The sequence below is a fragment of the Diadema antillarum genome, unplaced genomic scaffold (genome assembly GCF_040938485.1).
Source record: "Diadema antillarum isolate AM-2024a unplaced genomic scaffold, OU_Dant_1.0 seq00001244_RagTag, whole genome shotgun sequence".
Classification (NCBI taxonomy): domain Eukaryota; kingdom Metazoa; phylum Echinodermata; class Echinoidea; order Diadematoida; family Diadematidae; genus Diadema; species Diadema antillarum.
The window spans coordinates 400948-423337 of NW_027272031.1; the positions used below are offsets into that span (position 1 = coordinate 400948).

Genomic DNA, 22390 nt, shown 5'->3' on the forward strand with positions numbered 1-22390 from the left:
CTTAAATGTTCACAAAGCAGTGCAAAGGCCTGGTAGCATTTTTTTCTTTTTGCACAAACGAAACAACTATAATAGCTAGAGTGATGTGACTTTTCTGAAGGTCGATTTGGCAGTGTTTCTTCCATGGGTAGGCTTTTTAAAATACGAGCAAGTACATGATGAATTATTGAAATAACACTGCTCCATGCACACTGAAATATTAAGATTGCCCAAGGCATGTTGAAGTATTAACATTGCTCAATACATGAAAACTCTGGAGAATAAGATATCGTGCTGCAATTGATCTTGAGTGATTTGTGTGAAATCCAATTACTGCATAATGACGGGATATCCTTCACTCTCGATATAAGACAATCTAAGAGCAGCTGAGCTCTAGAAAATTCTGGACTAGTGCTGCAAACAAACAAGACCTTGTGTATATCTGATTATCCAAGAAATCATGAAATAAGCACAAACGAGTTCTATTCTCTGTAAGTAAGAATTCAATACTGTACCAATTCAAGAGAGTTCAACTAATTGACAATCCATATGGTTCAATAATATATTCAATTGACTAAAGGAAGTGAACACTTGAGAATAATACGAAAAAACACACTCTTAATTACCTTTTCCACAATTCTTCTTTCTTTCAAATCAACTTTACAGGATCTAGCTTTGGCATTGGACACATGTGGTTTTCAAGTATTTTTTTCTTGTGTGTTTGTCCTTGGTTGTTGTGTGGTTTAATGGTCACAGATTAACTCTCTATACACTCTGTGATCTCGTCAACAGATCACTTGAAGCATCTCCCGCATCAGAACTCTCTTCAATTCAGCAAAGGAAGCTGACGAAACCACCTCAAGGTAAACATGAGAGCACAGTCATCGCATCCCGCATATCACTGCGCGACATTTCCCAGCGACCCTCGAAAATGTGCCTAATTTCCGTCGCCACTCGCTAAATTTCATACCTTCGAGCGTCTTCAATATTTCTGACTCATTGACTTCTCGGTGGATCTCGGCCGATTCGCGCACTCTACGACACCCGGCGGGACTTTGAAACCCGCATGATTCGAGCCCTCGGAAGTGAGAAAAGGACAATGAAGAAGCAAAGGACTTGAACCGTGATACGACTGCTGAGACCATGTGTCTACAGAACCTTGACATTTTTAATTCTCATGAATAAAACAATCCGTCCATCATCAATTTCCGCTACGATCATCCCAATCACATCACATGAGGCAAATCCTCTGTTTATCCGGGCCATCTTTAAATACAAATATGTTTTCCAGAAGCTGCATAGAATAGTTACCAAGCAACCAAAATATTGGCAGCTGCTTGGATCTCCCATAACTGTCTTCAAGTTAACCAAAAATGCAATCCGAATTGCCATTCTTAAACAAAAAGGGGATACTTGGATTAAAGGCCTGTAATGCAGGCTGTAACATGGTCAAGCTCTTTCATCCACAATGTGAATACTGTCAAACCAGAAACATTCATGGCATGAAACTTTCACAAATTGGAACCAATGTCCTTTTGTTTTTTGTGGCAAGAAACTTTCACAAATTGGATGGAACCAATGGCCCTTTTTTCATGGCATGAAACTTTTATGAACTGTCACTAGCATTCAATGCTTTGTGTAGACAAGCACTTTCTTGTGCACTTGACTTTTGAAAATCCTGGCTTCTTGCAAAGTTTGCAGAAGTTTCATGCATGAGGAAACTTATTTTACAGAAATTGATAGTTTATTCTTGAACAAACAAATACATATGAGCAAAATTAATCTATGAAATATGACCCCTTTGTCAATTGAAATGATATACTTTCCCGGCACAAAACTCCCCATAAGTGATCCTCTGCTATTTTGGAAACTGTCATTGACAAATTTATTTGATGTTTTCATCTGATGAACAAATGTAACAAAAACAAACTGAAATCCCCAAAACTTTATTCAAAGAACAAACGTATTATGATTTACGATGTACATATATCATTTTGATGAGTTCACAAAGTGAGTCTAACGTGAATGGACATTTGAGTGCAACCAATTGTGCTACATGTACATAACTGCAAAGTGTGTACCGTCAATTCCTCGGAGTAATTGCAAGATGACTGACAAAGAGCCTTTCTTGGGACCAGTCACTAGTTTGACCACTGGACACTTGACCTTTTCAGCAGTGGCAAAGGAAACTGACCGCTTTTTGCTACTCCTCTGCTTCTAGATCTCTCTTACTCTATCTGAGGTTGACGCAGATGAATATCATTATTCACCTTTGTCGTTGTTCTTGCTAAAGGATTTTAAAGAGCATCTCCAATGCGTATCTGGGCCATTGCATCGGTGCAATAGTGCAATGTCGAACTATGCAGGAAGTGCAGGTTTCGTGACAGAATGCCAGAGAGTAGAAATGAACAACTCCATTCAACATTCTGATCAATAAATGCTTGAATTGTACTCATTCAGTCGCTGGGTCACTCAACGCCACAAGCAGTCATGGTCTAGACAACTTTAAACCCATATGACATCAAATGGTATCAAAGACTTCATTACTTAAAGTTACTTAAAAAGGCTTATAAAGAGTGATCTACTGTATGCTGGCTCCTGTATTGCTTCAAATGTAACTGCTTTGCATCAGAAGTGTGAACATGAGACATAAAAAAAAAACACTTTCATATTTCAATAAACTTTCTATAAAGTAGCAAGCAACAGTCTGGTACTTGTGACTTGCAAAAGTTGTTTTCCCTGTAATTCCAGCTACAATGAGAAGGGCAGGGTTCAAGATAGATATTTTGGTGAAGACACTGGAAATGAAATATTTCTCATGAAGAGCCGTAATGGTGACATCGTGATGCAGAGGGCACAAGAAGTGGTGAAGGCATGTTTGTCTTTCACACAGATCAATACCAACTCTCCTCTTTTCGGAGGCGTGGACATCCCACTCAAGCCGTCCCTGACGTCATCTCACCCCGTGCCTGCACACCTTTCGGTGAGCGGCGATGCTACAAAAACAGCGTAAAGGAACGTGAAGCACCTCTCCATAACCTGCAAAGTCTTTAAAGCCTAAACTCCACCTTGAACACCCCACAAAAGCGTCAATTGTTAAAAACGCACTTCACTGCAACATGATGAATGTTTGTACAAATAAACTTGCCACAGGTGGGCGAGGCGTTGGAGTAAACAAAAGTCAAAAAAAAAAATCAAAAACAGCCCATAATTCCTGATATTTTCTCAAAAATCAAATATGAAAGATGATGGAATACAATGATTGAAAAGATGATGTAAAAGTCCCCTATTATATTGGGCATCCTGAATAGCAGAGTTGGTTTCACATACTACGCGCTGACGTCAAACCACGGTATGAATCAAAACTCCAAAGAGGCCCTGATCTTCTCTCTTCACACCCACGCACGCAAACATCCAGGGCAAAAATCAACATCGGCAAAAGTCAAACTTTTCACACGAGATGTATATCTCCCAAACATTCTGGCACGACTTCACACTAATCTGTAAAAGTTGGTAACATTGCATTAAGATGATGCCAAGGGTATTTAGCGCGAGACAAATTGTCCTCCATGTTCAACATGAATACATAATCATCCAACGCATCATTTGAGAATACAGTATAGAGCCGCTACATTGCTCCTCAGGGAAGGGCCATAAATTAATTACCCCATGGTCCGTCGAACAGATACAACTTTAAGTTGGGTGGGAATTTCCTCTGGCCAGCAGGCTCATGACAAACCATTCTCTTGCAAGGAGTTTTTCCAGTGGTGAAAAACTTTTGGCTGTCGTCAATCCAAATTAGTGCAGACAAGCAAGATATAAGCTATCTAATTCATAACTGAATGATGTCATTTCACAACAAATCCAGAGAAAGTTCACGATAATCTCTCCTCACAACCACAACCAAATAGCTCTTTCTTCCTCATTCACATTCTGACTCACACGATACCTTACCCATTCACTGCCAAGCTAAAACTACCCATAACTCTCACTGTATCTATCATCCTCAGTTTCTGAGATCAAAGTAAAATGTCTCCATGTTTCATTAGGTGTCATCTTATTATCAATTCCACAGTGAATCCTGTGTCAGGGGGCAGGGAGTCATTTAAGAATTTTTTGGATTAAAAACCATGGAGCAGGCATCAAAATAATCAGAAAATTGGCAGAGTAATAAGCAGAAGGAAGAGGTTATATGTGAGAACTCATCCTGTTTGTGTAACATTTGTAGGTCACGATATTCTGCAAAATTATGACAAATTCGTGTTGTACAATCAAACATTTAACAGAAGCGTTTGGCTAATCTCTGAGTACAAATAATTCACGCTTTTTATCTATCTGGGACTTCTAAAATGTCAGATTAAGATAAAAACTTGGAATTAATTCCTTCTTCCCTCATTAGTCAGGTTTGGTTACTGCTTCAGCACTTCCTCGTCTGTACTGGTCATATGAGTATCTATAACTGATACAGCCCTTTACCCGCACAGGTAAGGTAACCATGTCGCACCAAATCAAAAGGATTCAACACATGTGATTGACACAGGGGATCTATTTGTCATGACATAATGGCAGGTCCTACAAATTTACAGAGCAAACATCATCAAATTCAATACACCTTGAAATATCATCCAAAGACAACAACATCACAGAAGGGGGAAAAAATTAAACAATATACAGCATGCACCTTCCCCATGTCTAGTGCTTATCTAACTGGATCTTGTACTCTTAAAATCTTGGATAGAGGCATGTGTGGCTATAAAATCCAGAGTAAACCAAACAGATAAAAGGAACAGGTAAACCTACAGCTCTATATTGATTCTTAGCTGTTCAAAGCTTAGTACCCTTTGAACATAATACGAACAAAAAAAAAATAACAACTAAATTCGACTACAAATGACAAATGCCTTACGCATACTTCAACCTAACAAATTATGGCTGATAAGCCCGCCAAGAATGATTTGGATCACTGTCATGTACTCCATTAATTGCACAGAAGATGGGGCACAAGGACTTTCTATTTGAGTCAATACAGATTAGCAGAAGTAGGTGCTCATGTGATCAGACATGATAGGCATGAACTAGAATATTGGTCTGAAAGCTTACATTAACCCTTGAAAACATCAACACCCATGGGATAGCTTTGAAAGTCATTTCAGTACGGTTGGCATAGTCAGATCTTGCTGAGAATCCATGAACTGAAGTACCTCAAAACTTCACTTGCAACACAATCTTAGCGAGGGGAAAAAAACATAATGTATTCTAAGGTACATGTTCCTGAAGACAAGTGCGTTTACTTGTGAGGGATAGCAAGTTTTGCTGAAGTCCATCATATCTAATCAGAAGGAGGAACTTTGAGGTGCTCAATGTCAGAAAAATAGTCCTTCTGCTTTCCTTTCTTCCTTGTTTTTTAAGCTCCTAAATACACATATTTTCGTCAGGTTGATCTAGAATAGTTCACTCTGCAAGATGTGTTTTCACAGTGAGTCAAACATTCTGAAATTTAACGTAAGGAGTAAGCTTTAGATACATCACTGTTTTGTTGCATTTTTGCACAATACACCAGAATGAGATGCATCAGGAAATATGTTGTTCATTGAATTTGGATGTGTTGAGTGTGAACGTAGACCCATGATTGATGTGACATTTACAGTAAAGTACATCTTTGGTGGACTAGAGATGTTTGGTAAGAATGGGTTTCTGATTTTATTGTAGGCCAAATCAGAGATCGTTTGTCTGTACGTTTTTAGGTGATACACTGTCATATCAATATTTCAGAAAAATTAGAACGATGTCATCATATCGTCGTCTGAAATCATAAAAGTGGAATTTAATTTCACGATGTAATGTTTCTGACATTCATTTGAGCTCATCTTGGTAATTTTTGCTCAATATTCTACCAATTTTGGGTACATTATACTTGTAACAATTGTCTTTCAGTCAGCAGCATCATTTTTCAATTTGATCTTTTAAGTAAGAAGGAAAGTTGGAATATTGTTCCAATATCTTATATCATTGTGAGAACAGTATTCCAACCTTCTTTGTCACATTTGTTTGATTGTTTGTTTGTTTGTTTGTTTGTTTGTTTGTTTGAATCAGTTAGTCGGAGCCTCAATATACTTGCTCTTCCTTTACTCAGAAAGAGAGAAAAGAAAATGTGATAATTGTACTTGAGATTTCTTTGTCAACAAACTATTTCATTTGCAGATTTTTTTTTCCAGCTTTGATGTTTCAAATCATTCCTTTCTTTGTTTTTTTCTAGAAAGATAAGAGTAAACAGATTGCCATAACCTTGCATCGAGTTAGACATCCAGTCACAACAAACAATCATTGGCTAGGACGGGAAAGCAATTTTCTCAATGAGTTAAATTCTCAGAGATTTAGAATAGAGTCATCTGCAGCTATGTTGCTCTTGTGTCAAGAAACATATACAGTGCAGATTTTTAATAAGCTCCCTACTTATCTCACCCACACTGAAAAATAAAGTAATATGTTACAAGAGAACAGGCACTAGACTGACAATTGCACATTCACATTAAAAAATAAAAGAAGTAAAATTGATGACTGGGGAAATTACATCCAATATTAGGAGACAGTGGCATCGGTACCGGGTACTTAATCATCAATGAAATGACTCTGCACATTAGTTCTTTCAAAATTTTGACTGTCATGTCATGTCATCTTGTGTGACACCCTCTTCAATCACTGTAATGAACTATGCATTGCTACGTACAAACCACCACATGTTTAATACACTTCAAGGTACATAGGAGTTCTCCAAGCATAGTTACTGATATATCAATACTCTGTATTTGACATGTTGTAATCGAAAACTTTTTGAAGTGTGTACACACTTCTACTCAAAGACTTTGTCTGCACTTTGCACCCACTAAAAAATTGGTCATAATTTTTTGGTTAATCAGTGAACCTTTGCCTATCACGTTCCCATCACAGGTGTTTATCAGCAGAATGGCGGGTAATCAACGCTACATCCTCACCCCACTTCATGTGCCCGGCATTGGCGGCCAATTTAATGACTTCTTGGAGAGAAAACTAGCGGTGACAATTCAAGTACGTGTCACTTTAGTGCTAATGTGAAGAATGCAAAAACAAAGATCACTTACAATGACTGACACACTGACAAAAGTAATCCTTGTTAACAAACAATTTCTCTATGGATTAACTTTTGTTCTTCAGTTCGCTGAGCACCCAACAGTTTTCATCACTGGAAGTCATTAATCTGTTTTCAATTGGCGTATTACTTCAAAATATGAAATGAATACATATCTCCTGAATACTTCTGTACCTTAAACAAAATAATATATTAAAAATGAATCAATATCAATCAAAATCATCAATAAATTTGAATAATCTCTTTGGCATAAATGCACTGCATGGCAAGAAATAGCCACATAATCCATATGAATTTCTCTCATAATGATCCAATTGGGACTTTTGAAAGAAGGGATTTTTCCTTCCACATACACTGGTTTTGAAAGCTAATCCATTTATTCCCAAATCCAAAATTCCTGTTGAATCTGCACATAGGACACCCAACAGTGTCCCATTCGTAATCAGTTACAATGAAACTTCTGACATTTTGTTCTTAAAAAATCAACTAACTTTTACAGATCGATTCTGTGCTCAATATACTATAAACGAGAGTGCTCTTTCTTCTTGTGTGAGTCTATTAAGATAAGCTGCCAAGTAACACCCACAGACATTACAGAGCACCACAGAACTGCCACATACACTGACCACATAATTCTCCTAAACAGCGCAATGTTCAGTGACATTTCCTTTACCCTGACAGCATCCTTTGCTGACAATACGAACAACGCCCTACGCTGCCAACACACGTGTCAAACAAACACAACTGGGTACGATTCAGATGGTAGACAATACTAGTACTCTATCCAACTAGGAGCCCTGCCATATCCATCCCTCCTAGGAAGAAATATAACACAACTGTTTATATCATTGCATGGTTTGGTAAAAGCTGAATAGAGTGAATACAAAGAAGTTTGATGGTGACCAGTATAAACTCAAATAAGAGTCAAGTACTATATTACAAATAGACACAAACTGCTTTACCATCATGGTTGCAGTAAGATAATGTTTTGTTCATGCTCAGACAAAAAAAAAAATACTCTAAATGCCCAAATTGTCTGTTGTTCATTCTTGTTCATGAAAATGCAATAACATTCACATCAAAACATGCATAAATACTGAGATATCATCATGATATATCATACAGAAATGTTATAAAGCAACGTTGTGAAGTTGTTCTCTGAAGGGAGATGGAGGATATCTACACAGGATCTTCCAGGGGTAATCGCCTCGGTTGGGCTGTGACCGTAATCTTGGGACCGACACTGAGGTATCCATTACTATGGATTCTCCCCATCCCATCCGTACTGTTCGACGACTTCAGCGAGCTCCTCGAACGCCGGAGGTACATGCTCGACGTGCGCATACTGCTCTGGCGCGTGGCCGTCTTCCGGCGGCGAAAAATGGTGCGGCACAGCCGCGGCAGGTTCTGGCGAAAGTTCTCACCGAGCATGGTGTAGACGACGGGATTGATGGTGCTGTGACTGTACATGAGGAACCAGCTGATGATGTAGGCAATCAAGAGTCCATCGGTGGCTTCCAGCTTGCTCTGAATGACCTGAACGATGAAGAACGGTAGGTAGCAGCACACAAAGATGAACACGATACAGATGACGAGCACGGCCACCTTGCGACTGGCGCGCCGCGACGTGTTACGGATGTCCTGCAGCGGGCTGTGCCACAGGTTCCAGATGATGAGAAAGTAACAGACAAAGATTATGGTAAGAGGCGCACAGAAGTCAAAAAAGATGGTGTAGATAATCCACCAGTAGAACCCGTTCACATCGGAGTCATTTGTCCTGGCCAGTGCCAAGCACAGGTTAACAGTGCCACCATCCACTTTGTAAGCAATCTGGTCTGTGTAGATCCAGACAGGTAAAGACACAAGAAAAGAGGTCAGCCACACCAGCAAACTGACGATGCGACCGTTGCGAATTGTGCGGTAATGCATGGAACGTATTGGCTGGCAAATTGCCAGGTATCGATCGAATCCCATCACAACCAGAAAAAACACCACGGTGAATTGCGTCATGGTGTCATACGGGACTACAATCTTGCACATCACGCGGCCGAATATCCACTGACCGCTGTACATCTGATGACCGAGAAAGGGGAAAGTCACCATGAAGAAGAAGTCTGCGAGAGCGAGATTGAGAATGAAAGTATTGGCCAGAGTTTTCATGTTTGAAAAAGTAAGAAGGAGTAGGATGATAAAGCCATTGCACAGCAAACCCAAAGCACAGATTATTCCTACAAGACATGGAAGGTATCGCTGTAAATCTAAGACAAGCGGCGACATCACAGTCTGCGTGGAATTGGGAAATGTTAAGTGAGCAACGGGGTCTGCATATCCTACGGTCGTCATGGTGAAGTTAATTCCTCTTTCTATCATGAGCAAAAGGGATGATTTGGTTTTGTTGTTTTTTTTTCACCCCAAACAGGAACTTTATGTCAAAATAGCCACGATCAATTTCACACACATCAATTCCTCTTCCTCGTCTTTGAGCGATCCAAGAATTAATCCAAGAGTTTGATTTCAAGATAGCATCATTTTGCTGCTCAGTGGAAAAATATCCAAACTAAGAATGAATTCAATAAACAAGGGATATGATATATGCCCAGCCTTCCACCTGTCTCTACTGAAATGTAGTGTGCTCACTGGCAGTATCTGGTATCATATATCAGAGCTTAGTTCACTCTATCTTGCAGCGTGTCTTTGCCCTTACATCAGCATGTTGTGATCACTTATTTCCCAACAAAACTCATCACCTCTCCCATCAGGGATTTATGAGGGGCTCCTGTTTTTTCTTTCTTTTCACTTCAGCAGAACATTTTGGCGCATGTCAATATTTGGTATCCCACTGAAGAACGAGTAAGGCTTATCTCCACTTTTGTCTTTCCGCAAATCACTCCTCAATCCTTTCGACTAGGTAGATGTGGGGACAAAGTCACGGCTGTACATGACAAAATATGAGGACAGCATCAGATGACTTATATAGAGCTGGACTCTTGTCGTGTCTTTCTTCTGGATCTCTACCAGCGAGAAAGATTTGGAGACGGCACTAGATGTCTGACGAAGTGCTTTGCAATCTGGTCAGAGCGTGGTCGCCATGGGAATCATCACTCCCGGATACGAGGAGTGTCATGGGTCTTCTCAGACAGCCGTACGCAGCAGAGGTCATCCCTGGCGGAACGAAGCAGGCGTGGAAAACGTGATTTCAAATATTATCCTTCATGCACATCATTCGTGGGGAAAAGGGCAGAAGCATCCACCGCACACCCGATGGTGATCTTGACGATGACCCAAGGAAGCAAAGCTCTTTCGCCAGTCCACTCCAGACCCAATTCAAAGAAAGTGCACACTTCCCCACGCACACTTCAGTTCTGAATTTGAATTTGCTTTTTGCCAGATGAATAGTAGCTTCAATCAGTCACCTTTCTGTGCAAATCTTATTGATTCAAAAAGCTTGACCACTAAATCTCCGGCGATTCTTTTGCACAGACTCCAGTAAACAGACCAACGAAAAATAACAAGTCACTTCTTCCACGTTTTGCGAGTCAAGCACTCTCAGGAAAAACTGGAACAGATACAAGGCCAGGCTAAGTCAAAGAAATCCTTGTACGAATATTGTGCACACTTCTGCCGTGGGCTCACACCTGCCCGCTGTGGTCGCTTTGCGGTATACACAAGAGCAAATTGGAGAGACAAACATTCGTGGAGTTGCATAAATTCAATCCTCTACCTGTATATAATGGTGATGCTCGAGTGTGATGCTCACAAAATATACACATCCGGAGGAAGAAAAAAATATGGTTAGTTTTTCTCCTCTTGGTCAAATACAAGAAAAAACTAGACCAGCCAGGTCAATCAACGTGCCCACTCCTAAAGTCCACTCAAAATTGAGCGGTAACAAGTGAGTCAGTCACCACAGAACTGAGGAGCAAGAGTGTGTCGAGCCTCGGAGCGGGTACCCTCACTGCTGGTCCCCGGTATCCATCCTCACTTCAGCTGACCGTAAGCGAGAAGTCAAGCTGCAGTCACGAGCGGCTAGTAGCAAGTGGTCGGTTGGTTCAAGATGTGCACTCATTGTCATTACTGGAGAGCACGGGAGTGCGGGAGAGGAGGGGGGCAGGCGAGGGAGAGATATCTTTCAGCTAACAGATGACTTGCTTGGTGCTGGTATCCAAACTGTTGGTAATTTACAAAATCTATCTCACCCAAGCATGGTGCATGTGGTTCCAGCCTCAGAAGTAGAAATACTAAAATAAGTTATTGCCCTTTGTCACACACGCGCCCTATGTAAAAGAAAAGCTGAAAAGCTGATGGCAAGCGGTGATAAGCTTATCGTGTGCCAGTAGTTCAAGCATGATTCCGAACAAGAGGGGGAGAGACAGTCAGAAAGAGAGGGAGAGAGAGAGGGGTAGAATGCCCCCCCCCCCCCAGTGCTTGTGCGTGGGCTGAACATAAGATTGTACATACGAGCATAGACAAAACAGTATATGCATGCATGTGTGGGTGTGTGTGTGTGTGTGTGTGTGTGTGTGTGTGTGTGTGTGTGTGTGTGTGTGTAACTGTTAGTACTATTTCTCCTTTGGCTGAGAGTGTGCTAGCTTAGTCCATTCAGAGCTGTAGGGGGGTTAAGCCTCATTAGTCATCAAAGATTAGAGAATATATGACCAACACTCCAGAAATCACTTGTCCAATGTTACATACCAATTTCAAATTTTGATACCACTCCCACTTATTAGAAACAGATATCTATTTGGCTGTTGTGGAAATCTTTTTGGGAGAATAATCTCTAACAGCAAAATATTGGCATATTGTGTCTTTGTTCACCCCCACTTTGTAATAGAGCAGTCCTGTTCTCTGAGCAAGCTTACAGCCAATGGGAACACATTGAGTACCACTTATTCATGAGCAAGGGGGCTGCAGAAATAGGGTTGGTTGATGAAAATCTAATGAGAGAAAAAGGTAGAGAAAAAATTCTCATTTTATTTAATAAAAACAGACAAGATCTCCTCAGAACTTTCACATATTAACCCATTCAAAACCATCATCACAAAATGCCAATGATATATTGTAGTGTTCAAATTGATTGTTTAGTAATCCTAGGGTTAGTTATTATCAGATAAACCGAAACATGGATATGATGAAAACTCTATGGAAAGTAATAATGGTGAAGACATCCATTAAGATTTATGGTGCAATATATATCTCATATACTTTTTTGTTGGTAATGTTGATCCAGAAGAAACTGAGAGAAGGAAAGAAAAAGAGACGTACAACCCAAAATTTCCAGAAAATCACCTCCATTAAATATACATAAAGAGCATGAGTTCATTTACTTAAATCTTGGAAGGGGGATGAACAGTTTGAAAATATCCATCCCCACGTAAGTTATCATGGCAGAGATTGACTGGGTATGGCAACAAATATGCAAATTACTATCATTAGTAGCAGAATAGCTGCTGAAGCTGCTGCTTATCCAATAGCAGCAGGGCAGTGGAATAAAACAGAGTCCAAAGGTCAAGCTCAGATGCCCCCCCCCCCCCCCCTTCCCCCATGACTCCATCTAAAGCACTATCATATCACCCTGGATTTTTTTTTCTTTAATTTTACTGTCAGAAGGAAAATTAGTGAATACAAGTTATTTTCTGTGGTGAGTTGTCTGCCGATGAGATTTGCTGATCAACTTTTTCTTTGGAAAAAAGAAAAAGATGTATGTGTTGTTTGTGCTAATGGAGAGCAGAATTGATGGTTATTTGGCAGGGGAGAGGGTCACCATAAAGACAGCAAACATATCATACAAAACTTAATGTGACTCTAAATATTGGATGAATATTTATACCGTCATACGGTGTATTTCTCTGATTTCTCACGGGTCATAAACTCACTATGATTTGATTTTATTTCTGAATTTCTTTCTCATACATAAATAAAATACAAAGTCAATTGAACGAACTAATTGAGCACAGTATAATTTGAATTTGAAAGTCCTCTCCAAGTTTGGACTACTCCTTCCTTTCCATCAAAAACTTTCACTTCACTTAAAATCGAATTCCCATATTACCTTTTTTAAAAATTCCATAAATTCTTCTACATGTCTCTATGTCATCAAGTTATTTGGCTGTGCAACAAATTATATACATTGAGTGAACTAAAGATGTCAAGTGATAAGTATTAGGTGTCAATTAAACTTTGTACATCACAAGAAATAATATTCGCTAAAAATATGATACTATGAGAGAAAATTGCCCAATATGTGATGCGAAACTAACCTCTGCCTTTCCATGTCTTATCTTTTTTTGTGTGTATCATCAGTGTTTGCGCATATCAGACACACACAAGGAAAAACAAGACAATAAAATTGTCTCAACGACGTTACAGTTGGTAACATTGCACCAACAGCCAAGGGAATCTTCAGAACAAAAGCAATGGAGGCAGGGATGGGAGGTAAAAGAAATGGAGATACTGCAAGGCTGGTTTCCATGGCAACACTTTGCGCCATATTCCACTGCATCAATGGGAGGAGGGGGGGGGGGCAGCTCTGTATGTTTGAATGAGTGTAACATCTCACCAGTGAGCCTAGCCTAGGTCACAGACTCAAATTTGGGTTGACCAAAGACAATTTTTGTCACATTTTCTTCATCGTGACTTGATAGGGCTGCACAACACACAAGCTCACTGATCATTTTGTATCACTTGTCTTTTCAGCAGAAACACTGTCCAGTCAATATATTTAATTATTTACAACATCTTTAATTCAACTTGCACCAGAGAAGGAAATAACCATGTCAAGTGCTCACAATAGTTATTTTTATCTTGACTTAAATTTCTGTTTACATCCCTTCACATACCAGGATAAAATTTGACAATCTTACAAATTCTTTTTTTTAAATTCCATTCCTCTTCCACCAAATTACTACTATAACATGCACAACCAATGTTATCAACATCACATTTATACATAAGACTTAATGTTTACTTAGCATGTTTTCTCAGTGTTCACCTTAATCAGAGGCCAACATTTTGCAAAGTGTAAAATGTTTCTTGGAGTTCTTCTACCATCTTACACAAATGAGAGAAAATTGGAATTATGAAATAAATTCATACAGAGTAAACAAAAAATTCCAGCATTAACATGAAAAAGGTATCAGGAAACATAACAATTTTCCATCCACATACTTCAAATCCAAAAAGTCACAAAGATTACTGTCAAAACAAGGACAACAACTAAGAACTAATACTAGGTCAAAGTACCGATGACTTCAAAGTGAAAACCATGCAACAATCTTCTGGATGAAGTCATCAAGATATTTGCTTTCCATACCCACGCTTCCGATCGCTACCTCGTACACAGCAATTATTCAAGACCCTGTCGCTATGACGTCAAAGTTAAGGTCAGGCCTGATCTCGAGGAGTTTGTGCTCGTAAATTGATACTTTGTCAAAATACTCGCCACCATCTCAACTCTTATCTTCCACAAAAGATTACCTCCTCTACCGTTTTGTCATGATTAAGTGCTCACAGAGTGACTCTGAATTATAGATAACATGACCTTACACTAACAGACAACATCACAAAGGTCATAATACGCAAAGTACTCAGCAAAGCTGACGGCTATGAAATATTGATATGAACAAATCCTTGCATGTGGGTGTCTCACTATCTGTACAAATGGTAAAACTTTGGTACTGGCTAGTTTAGTTAGTAGTCCCTCTAATTTGCTTGTTTTCTTTATCCATTATTGCCCTTCCATCTTTCTATATACGGTATGGGTCTGTTTGTGAAGACTATCATTCAATATAGTTTGTGTCAATGAAATTCAGGTTAATAGGACCAGTGTGCAACAAAGATCGCTTCTCAAAGCCTCCGCTGATCAGTTTTCCCCATGTTTGTGAAAGTTGATCGTCTTACAGCTTTATCGCAAGCAAAAGTGATCCCTTTCACGATTGGTCTCTACCATCCCCCGCGAGTCGTGACATGATGGATTAGAGATTTTGTCGATGTTTATTAGCAAATATATTGAATGTGTGACATGAGTGAAGAGACACAGGGGTGAGTTAATGATAGCACTTGTTATTCTTTGCGGCATTTCCACGACAAACATCAGGCGAAGTTCGTCATGGAATCTAAACAGTTAGGAACGCTCCCTTCTGCAGAGAAGCTGAGTGTCAGAAGGGATGGCTCAAAGGCCTAAAGCTACCCTGGAAAGAAGGCGGGCTTCCAGTTTCGCAGAAAAGCGTAAGCCAACGAAGGCCTTCTGATCAACCTTTTGCTACACAACAGCAGTTCAAAGTGAAACAAGAACAAAAACAAAACAGATACAGTATCATACTCATTGATATCTAATTGAAAAGGACAGGTATAATCAATATAAAGCTATGAAAAATTTCAGGAGAATCTTAACAGGATTAAGAGTAAAAAAAATTATTTGCATTAAACACAGATAATCAACATTCAAATGTTATATTCACAATTTTATTCTTTGAGAAAATACTTAACATAAGGCAGGAAAAGCATAAAAATACATTACACAAGGCCAGAAAATTGTAATGATAACAAAATAGATATTGATATTTGACCAAGAATGTTAACAGCCACATAACAACATTCTGGAATCTCAACCGAAAAAAAAAAGTATGTAAAGAGAGCAATAAGTACTTTAAAAAAAGGTACCTGCATGGAATGTACACACACTAAGAAATCTCTGTACAAAACTTCGTCCTATTCTCCACACAGGACAAGAGTATTTTTATAAAGTGTCAAAATCATTAACATTGCTGAGCCATGCATACATGTACATGTGTAAAAACCCATTTGATAACGTTTGCCGAGCAGAATCGTGCACGTCCAGGCATTGGTAAATGAAGGTAAAAATTTATGCTTGTATTTGAGGCATGAATCAAGTCCAATGAAATGAATGGTTGTATACAATCAATGTACTTCTGCCATTATTGATAGAGGCTCCACCTGCGTGATTTGGTATGCGGGAATTATTTTAAGTGGTAGAATAGAGTCATACATTTTAAGTAACTGCATCAAATTTTTGCAGATATTTACGTTACTGTATATGCCATATATTTAGTGAGTCTAATCTGTTGCGAATTGGGACTTCCCGACAATTCCCTAGGTGGTTAAATTTATGATTATGGAGTACTTACAGTACTGAACAGAGAATTACATGCGTGCATGTCATATTCATGTCGGTACCAGAGTTAATATTTTTGTGTGTCTCTAAATTTGCGAATAGCACCCAACTCACAAAATTTGCAAAAATCAAAACCTCACCAAATATTTGGCATATACAGTATTTATTTCCTAATCATAATTCTGATACAAGCTACATGTATTTCTTCTTGTCACTATGTCGACACAATCTACTGTAATAGATAAAAGGACAGTCTTTGGTGAAATGTCCAGATACAAAAACCTCATTCTCAGATAGGGATTGCTTAATGTGAGCCTGATCACCTACCTAGGTGGGTTTTAGTGAAATCTTCAATCAAGGAGGTGTTTAGGGGGGCAGAACCCTTAGCCTTGGTGAGTAAAATGAACTGCCACACCTCTTGAATATAGCCATGCTATGGACATTAAGCAAACTTTGATGTAGTTATGGTGTGTTGATGGGGATACAACATTGCCCACAGGGGACCTGAACCAACATCAGCCGGTGCGTTTAAGTCTCCGCATATCTGCTAGTCTCGTCAAAAGTACATCTCATTTTCAGCACAGCGTCGGTGAGACATTGAATCTTTGACACCAAGAGAGAACGGCAGCAAGGCTCGGGTTCAAGGGGGTTGATTGCGAAAACAAATTCGGCGTTACTCTTTGGGAGCAACGTCGTCCAGCAATCTGTCTTTCTCCTTCACATGGCGTCAACTACACCGTGATTTCATTACACTACCCCGGTCTGCGATGACAAGCTTGGCAGACTTTTACCGAGCCAGGTAGAAATGGCGCACTGCCGAGTCGACATTTACGTTAGCTAATCATTTGAACATCACTGAATCATTTTTAAATACTGACCATGCTGACAAATGGGTAATGGAGTTCATATACACTCCAATAGGCCAATGAATATCATATCAAGATTTTCCAATAACCTTTATAGCTAGAGTTTTCAATCACAACAAAACACTTCACTGACAATAATTGTAGGTAAGAAATATACAATTGAAAGCCTCTAAGATGAAACAAGAAAAACAAAATCAAATGTACAGGAATCCTCATGTGATGAATAACATATCTCGCATGGTCTTGAACTATGAAGTAAAGAACCAGAGTTCTTCTCAATGTGATTGATTCATACATGTGATTTACAAACAAGAAGGAAAAGTTAAGCATAAATTCTGTTAAACATTCCTTATTGAATCAATAAAGCAATTCATAATGCAATGCCTCAGTTATTACACTGTCTGGATTAAGCAGAAGACATAAGGCAAAGACAGTATACAAACAAACTTGTGTCATTTATGTTTAAGCAGATGATAACACAAGAGATCTAATGAAAATATCTTAGCCCGTTGAGGATGAGTCCAGAGTATACTCGGACAGGTGTCTATTGGAAATGCATGTTGTAGCAAAATCAGCCCATCCTCAATAGGTGAGAGAAATGGTACAGTTTTGGTTGAGACAGGGGATGTGGATTTTAACTTGTTGCGAGAAAATTAGAAGCCACTGATGGAATATGAAAAAGCATACAATTCTATCAAAGAGGAATTCAAAATTTATTCAATGAAAGCTAGTTTTAAAATGCTGAGATATCCAAACACAAAGTAAAATAAAGTGGTCCCAATTCAAAGGTGGGTCCTACCTTTTATTAGAAATTCTTTGTTTGGGGATATCTCAGGCATTTCAAAACCAATTTTCATCAAATAAACCTTCAAGAGGTTCCTCATCTCACAAAAAAGGGAAACCTGAAGCTCCATCTCAACCAAAACTAAACCAATCCTTTAATCTATATTCAAATAAAAAAATATATGTTTTATATATAGATATGTCCTATATATGAAATGTTGCTTAGAAATACAAGTGGGGCCTTCTAATTTGTCATAAGTATGTGAAAGAAAAGAAAAGGCAGCATGGAATAGCAATGGAAACTTGTGTTCACTGGCTTTTTTTAAATCACTGGCAGAAGCTTTATTTTAAAGTTATTCGCTGTGATTTGGACGCCTGAAGCCGTTGCAAATCAGCAGATGAAAGATGAGCCAAACGTGTTTGGGATAGAATGACTGGGTTACAATACCACTTTTTGAATGTGTCACAGGCAAAGAGAAGTACAAACTCAATTTAGACCCGAGCATAATCTGTTGTCCGTCGAGAATAAAGCCCGCATTTGAGGCTGTCTTGTGAAGGCAGGATAAAATGTCTATTAAGCGTCCAAAGACCGGGGCCACTTGAAGAAGAATACCTGTCAATCACCATCAATTTGCGGCGGTATTACTTGACAACTCCAGCAGATTGATATCGATCAGTTGAAATCCTTTCCAATACGTTTGTCTCTCTCAGAATCCCTCCCCTTTCTCTTTTTATTCCTGCTTTTGCTCTTTTGCTAAAGATGTCTGCAGGCTCACAAAAATGAATGATGGGAAATTACAATTGGGCGCAATAAAGTCACCTATTCAAAGACAGAAACCCGCCTACAGCCAGGGCGGGAGAAAAACACACATTTGTGATATTTCTAAATTCACAAGGAACATTCTCTGTTTTCTACAGGGAGGGGAGTGCATGTGCACAGAAATACAAAATGGGAATATATCTGCCACCAGGTAAAAGCATGGAACATTCCATCATGATTACTTTTAGTGAAACACCAGCCCAAAAAAAAGAGGATGGAATTCTTCATTCTCACCCTTAAAAATACACCAAAAACATATCTTAAGCATGATATAGTACAAATGACACCGTTCAATGGATGTATATTTTCTCAACTGGTAATGAAAAGGGATTAATTGTTTATTTGATTTTTTTTTTTTTTTAAATCAGATGCACTCAAACACATTCAAATCAAGGAGAGAATCCCGCTGTGTAGCATGGGCCAAAGTTCTGACATTTACAGTGTGAACTTCTTGGCAAGAAAAGTGAACATCTTTGTGAGGTAAGAAACTTTCTCTATAGACAAAGCAGACAGAGAGAGTGCTGTAGTGACAGTCTGTAGAAGCAAATATTGCCCCACCTTCGATGGCAATATTGCCCCATGCTTACAACGGCGTGTTATTTCATTTCTATCATATTTAGTGTGAGTGTGTGATATTGGAAAAATTCATACAGAATACAGAGTGAATATCCTGCTTGTGAGGTAAGGGGATAATAAAAACACCCAAATGAAAATGGCTTCCTTTGATTTTTATGCCTGTAACTCAAAACTTCCACAACAACCAGCCAATAAGCAAGTTCTGTTATTTTACGTTTTTCATGATTGCCATTTCTTGCCATCTGTAGTTATATTTGCCCTGCAATATTTGTTTTTCGCACATTGAAGCACGAAATCTCACTACCTCAATCGTACAAATTGAACAATAACAAGAGGTCAAAAGAAGATATTCTGTTTCTATACGATGTCAATTTTGTTCGTGAATAAGCAACAACTTTTTTGTCTACACAAACTTGCATTTCAAATGTCTTCTCTACTGCAACAAAAAAAAAAATCATCAAACTGCATTTAAAGGATATCCCATGAGGTGAAATTTGTTTGACCAAATGCCCTCGTGTAAAAGAAACAACTGGACAAAAAATAAATATTGACCATCTGGTTGCAGAATTCTTTCTCATTGATATTCAGGACTGTTGATAAGCCATGTGATTATGAAATGTCATACCAGCTTTTGGCTTAGAGTGGAAAGTTATGGAAACAGAATGCAGGATTATTTTCAGATTGACCTCAGGGTATTGGCAACTAACTTCTTTATGTTTCATTGCGGGAAAAAGTGAAAATTACCAACATAACATAATGAATAGAGAAGAGCAATTTACAGCATATATTATAAAGTAACCTCACAATCATATGACCACTCAAGATTATTTTAAGATGTCACTCAAATGACTTTAATTACATATGAACTGTGGGCAGGGTTCTCAACCTGATATCAAACTCGGGTCATTTTTTACTGAGTAGGTGCCCTGGATTTCCTGCTTTTCACTGCAAATGACTTTGTGGATGTAAATTTACTTTTCTTGGTGGTTCTCTTTCTACCAATTAATCTTTAATCTTGTAATCTGACAACCTATGAAGTTTTCATCACAATAATCTACAGTTTGACCAACACACACACACACCAATCTGATCATATAATGATCTGTCCAATCAACTAACTTTCCCTGCTCATCTTGATACTGTATATCTTGTCATTCAATCTCCCTATCTATCATGGGCCTTATATCTTGTCAATCAGTTTTTAAGAGATTGATTCCCTGTCAGCACATCGATATGAACATTCCTGAAATATTGAATACCACATCCTGAACTGACAAACTATGGAGTTCTTCCACCCAAAAGTTAAACACAATAAGGCTTGGGACTTCTTTGGCACTCTTGGAGTGATACGCATTGTACAAGAAATGCATGGGTCATATCATTATTTATTGAGGAAATATGACACGCTTCGCCTTGCAAATGAACAGGCCTGATGATAAGAGTACAACCCCTCTATAATTCCCACCTAATTTAAGCCTCTAAAGTGAAGTAGCCTTCCGTTACCAAATACGTCCGATTACAGTGACCGCTGCCCCAAGAATGGCGTCACTGCACTGTTGGCTGATATGATACTAAATGGACTCTGTTTCTCTCTCTCAATAAATGAGGAAAACTGCCATTCAGGTGTTCATTTTTCTTCGGAGACAGTAAGATGTTCATCCATCACTCCAAAGAGTGGTAGTCATCAATGCACGCTTCCCATCAATTTTCATCTTGTGAATTTTTTGACATTAACAAACGTCCAGTCTTCGTCATGTTTTTTCAGGTCATGCTCGGACAATGTATCAGATGTCTTAATGGTGCTCCAACTGTTATGAGCTTGTTTTGTACTTGTACTTTGAATCTTTTACCAATCTGTTGCTGTGAACACACAGCTTTTATCCAGTCAATTTAATTTGTGAGAAGACTTTCCATACAAGTGCCTTGCAGAAGAGGGATTCTATTCTATAACTCAATAGTTTCCTTCTTTCTCAATATATAGTATGGATCAGTTTTTTAGTTTGTAAATGGAAACAAGTCTTTGATGTATTTGAGCATTATTATGAAAGAATTTTTTGTGGGAAAAAACAAAAAGGGTCATGTGTCACATACATAACAAATGTCAAAATATTCCTTCAAATATGACTGCATACAATAACTTACATGTAGCATGTATTTCTTGTACTAAGTATGAATCTTTGTCAACTGTCTGTTGAATACTAAAGTGCAATTTAAAAGCCAAAGAAAACAGAAAATAAATACAATATGGTGCAAAAATGTCCACACACTTCAGGCAGGACTGTACCATCCTTAACATACTAATCCAAAAATATTTTTTGAGATATTAGATTTTGTACAGACAACCTCATCTGTGATATCGTGCAATTAAGTGAAGTGAACAGAAATTGGCCCAGTGTAAAAGATTATTCCCACCAAAATTCATACTTTTACAGCATACAGACTAACGATGGTGTTACATATTTGCTTGCTTTCTATGCTTATTTTCAACTTTAAATAGGAAAAAGGGTCACAAGGTTAAATTTAATAATAATAATTTGCCCTTTCAAATTGATAAATTGATAAATGTATTACCTTATATTATGTATTTCCTTTTATTGTTGGAAATAAAGTATAATTGAATTGAAATGAAATGAAATATGTAAAAGCTCTTTCTATCATAACAATACCTCTCAAGTGACCATTTATTTAGATATGACTTGCCTAGCAATTTATTAATTCCTCCAATATCTCAAACTTCTTAATTTTCTCAAACTTGTGAAAGTATGACAAACTCACTGCTATATACCACTTCTAAAGTCCAACTCACAAGCCTCTGTGATATAATGAGGATTAGGATTAGGATTAAGCAATCCATATCAACTGGCAACTACAATCAAGTATTCCGGGCTGCCAGTGGATGCACTAAATGGTGAACAAGAAGGGTTCTAACTTAAAGAAAACAATCCATGGATTTTTCTACTCTCCACTGATTCATGAACTCATGAAAATCCCAACTCAGGCCCAGCACTTCATTTTCTTCCTTTCCTCCTCAGATCTCACCCATTATTTGCCATGACGACCTGGAGCCAAGGGGCGCTGGCTGATGAATACCTTGATGGGTAGAAAAAATG

At 38.5% G+C, this 22390-nt stretch overlaps 1 protein-coding gene and 1 pseudogene across 1 annotated transcript; both read right to left on the reverse strand.

The window, feature by feature from the left end:
* The window catches only part of LOC139745244 (uncharacterized), a 314489-nt pseudogene that overhangs the window by 157768 nt on the left and 134331 nt on the right, over window positions 1-22390 (reverse strand).
* On the reverse strand, window positions 5101-11291 carry LOC139745242 (melanin-concentrating hormone receptor 2-like). Its single transcript, XM_071655647.1, has one exon. It carries the CDS (start codon window positions 9473-9475, stop codon window positions 8285-8287), a length of 1191 nt encoding a protein of 396 aa, XP_071511748.1. The 5' UTR covers window positions 9476-11291; the 3' UTR covers window positions 5101-8284.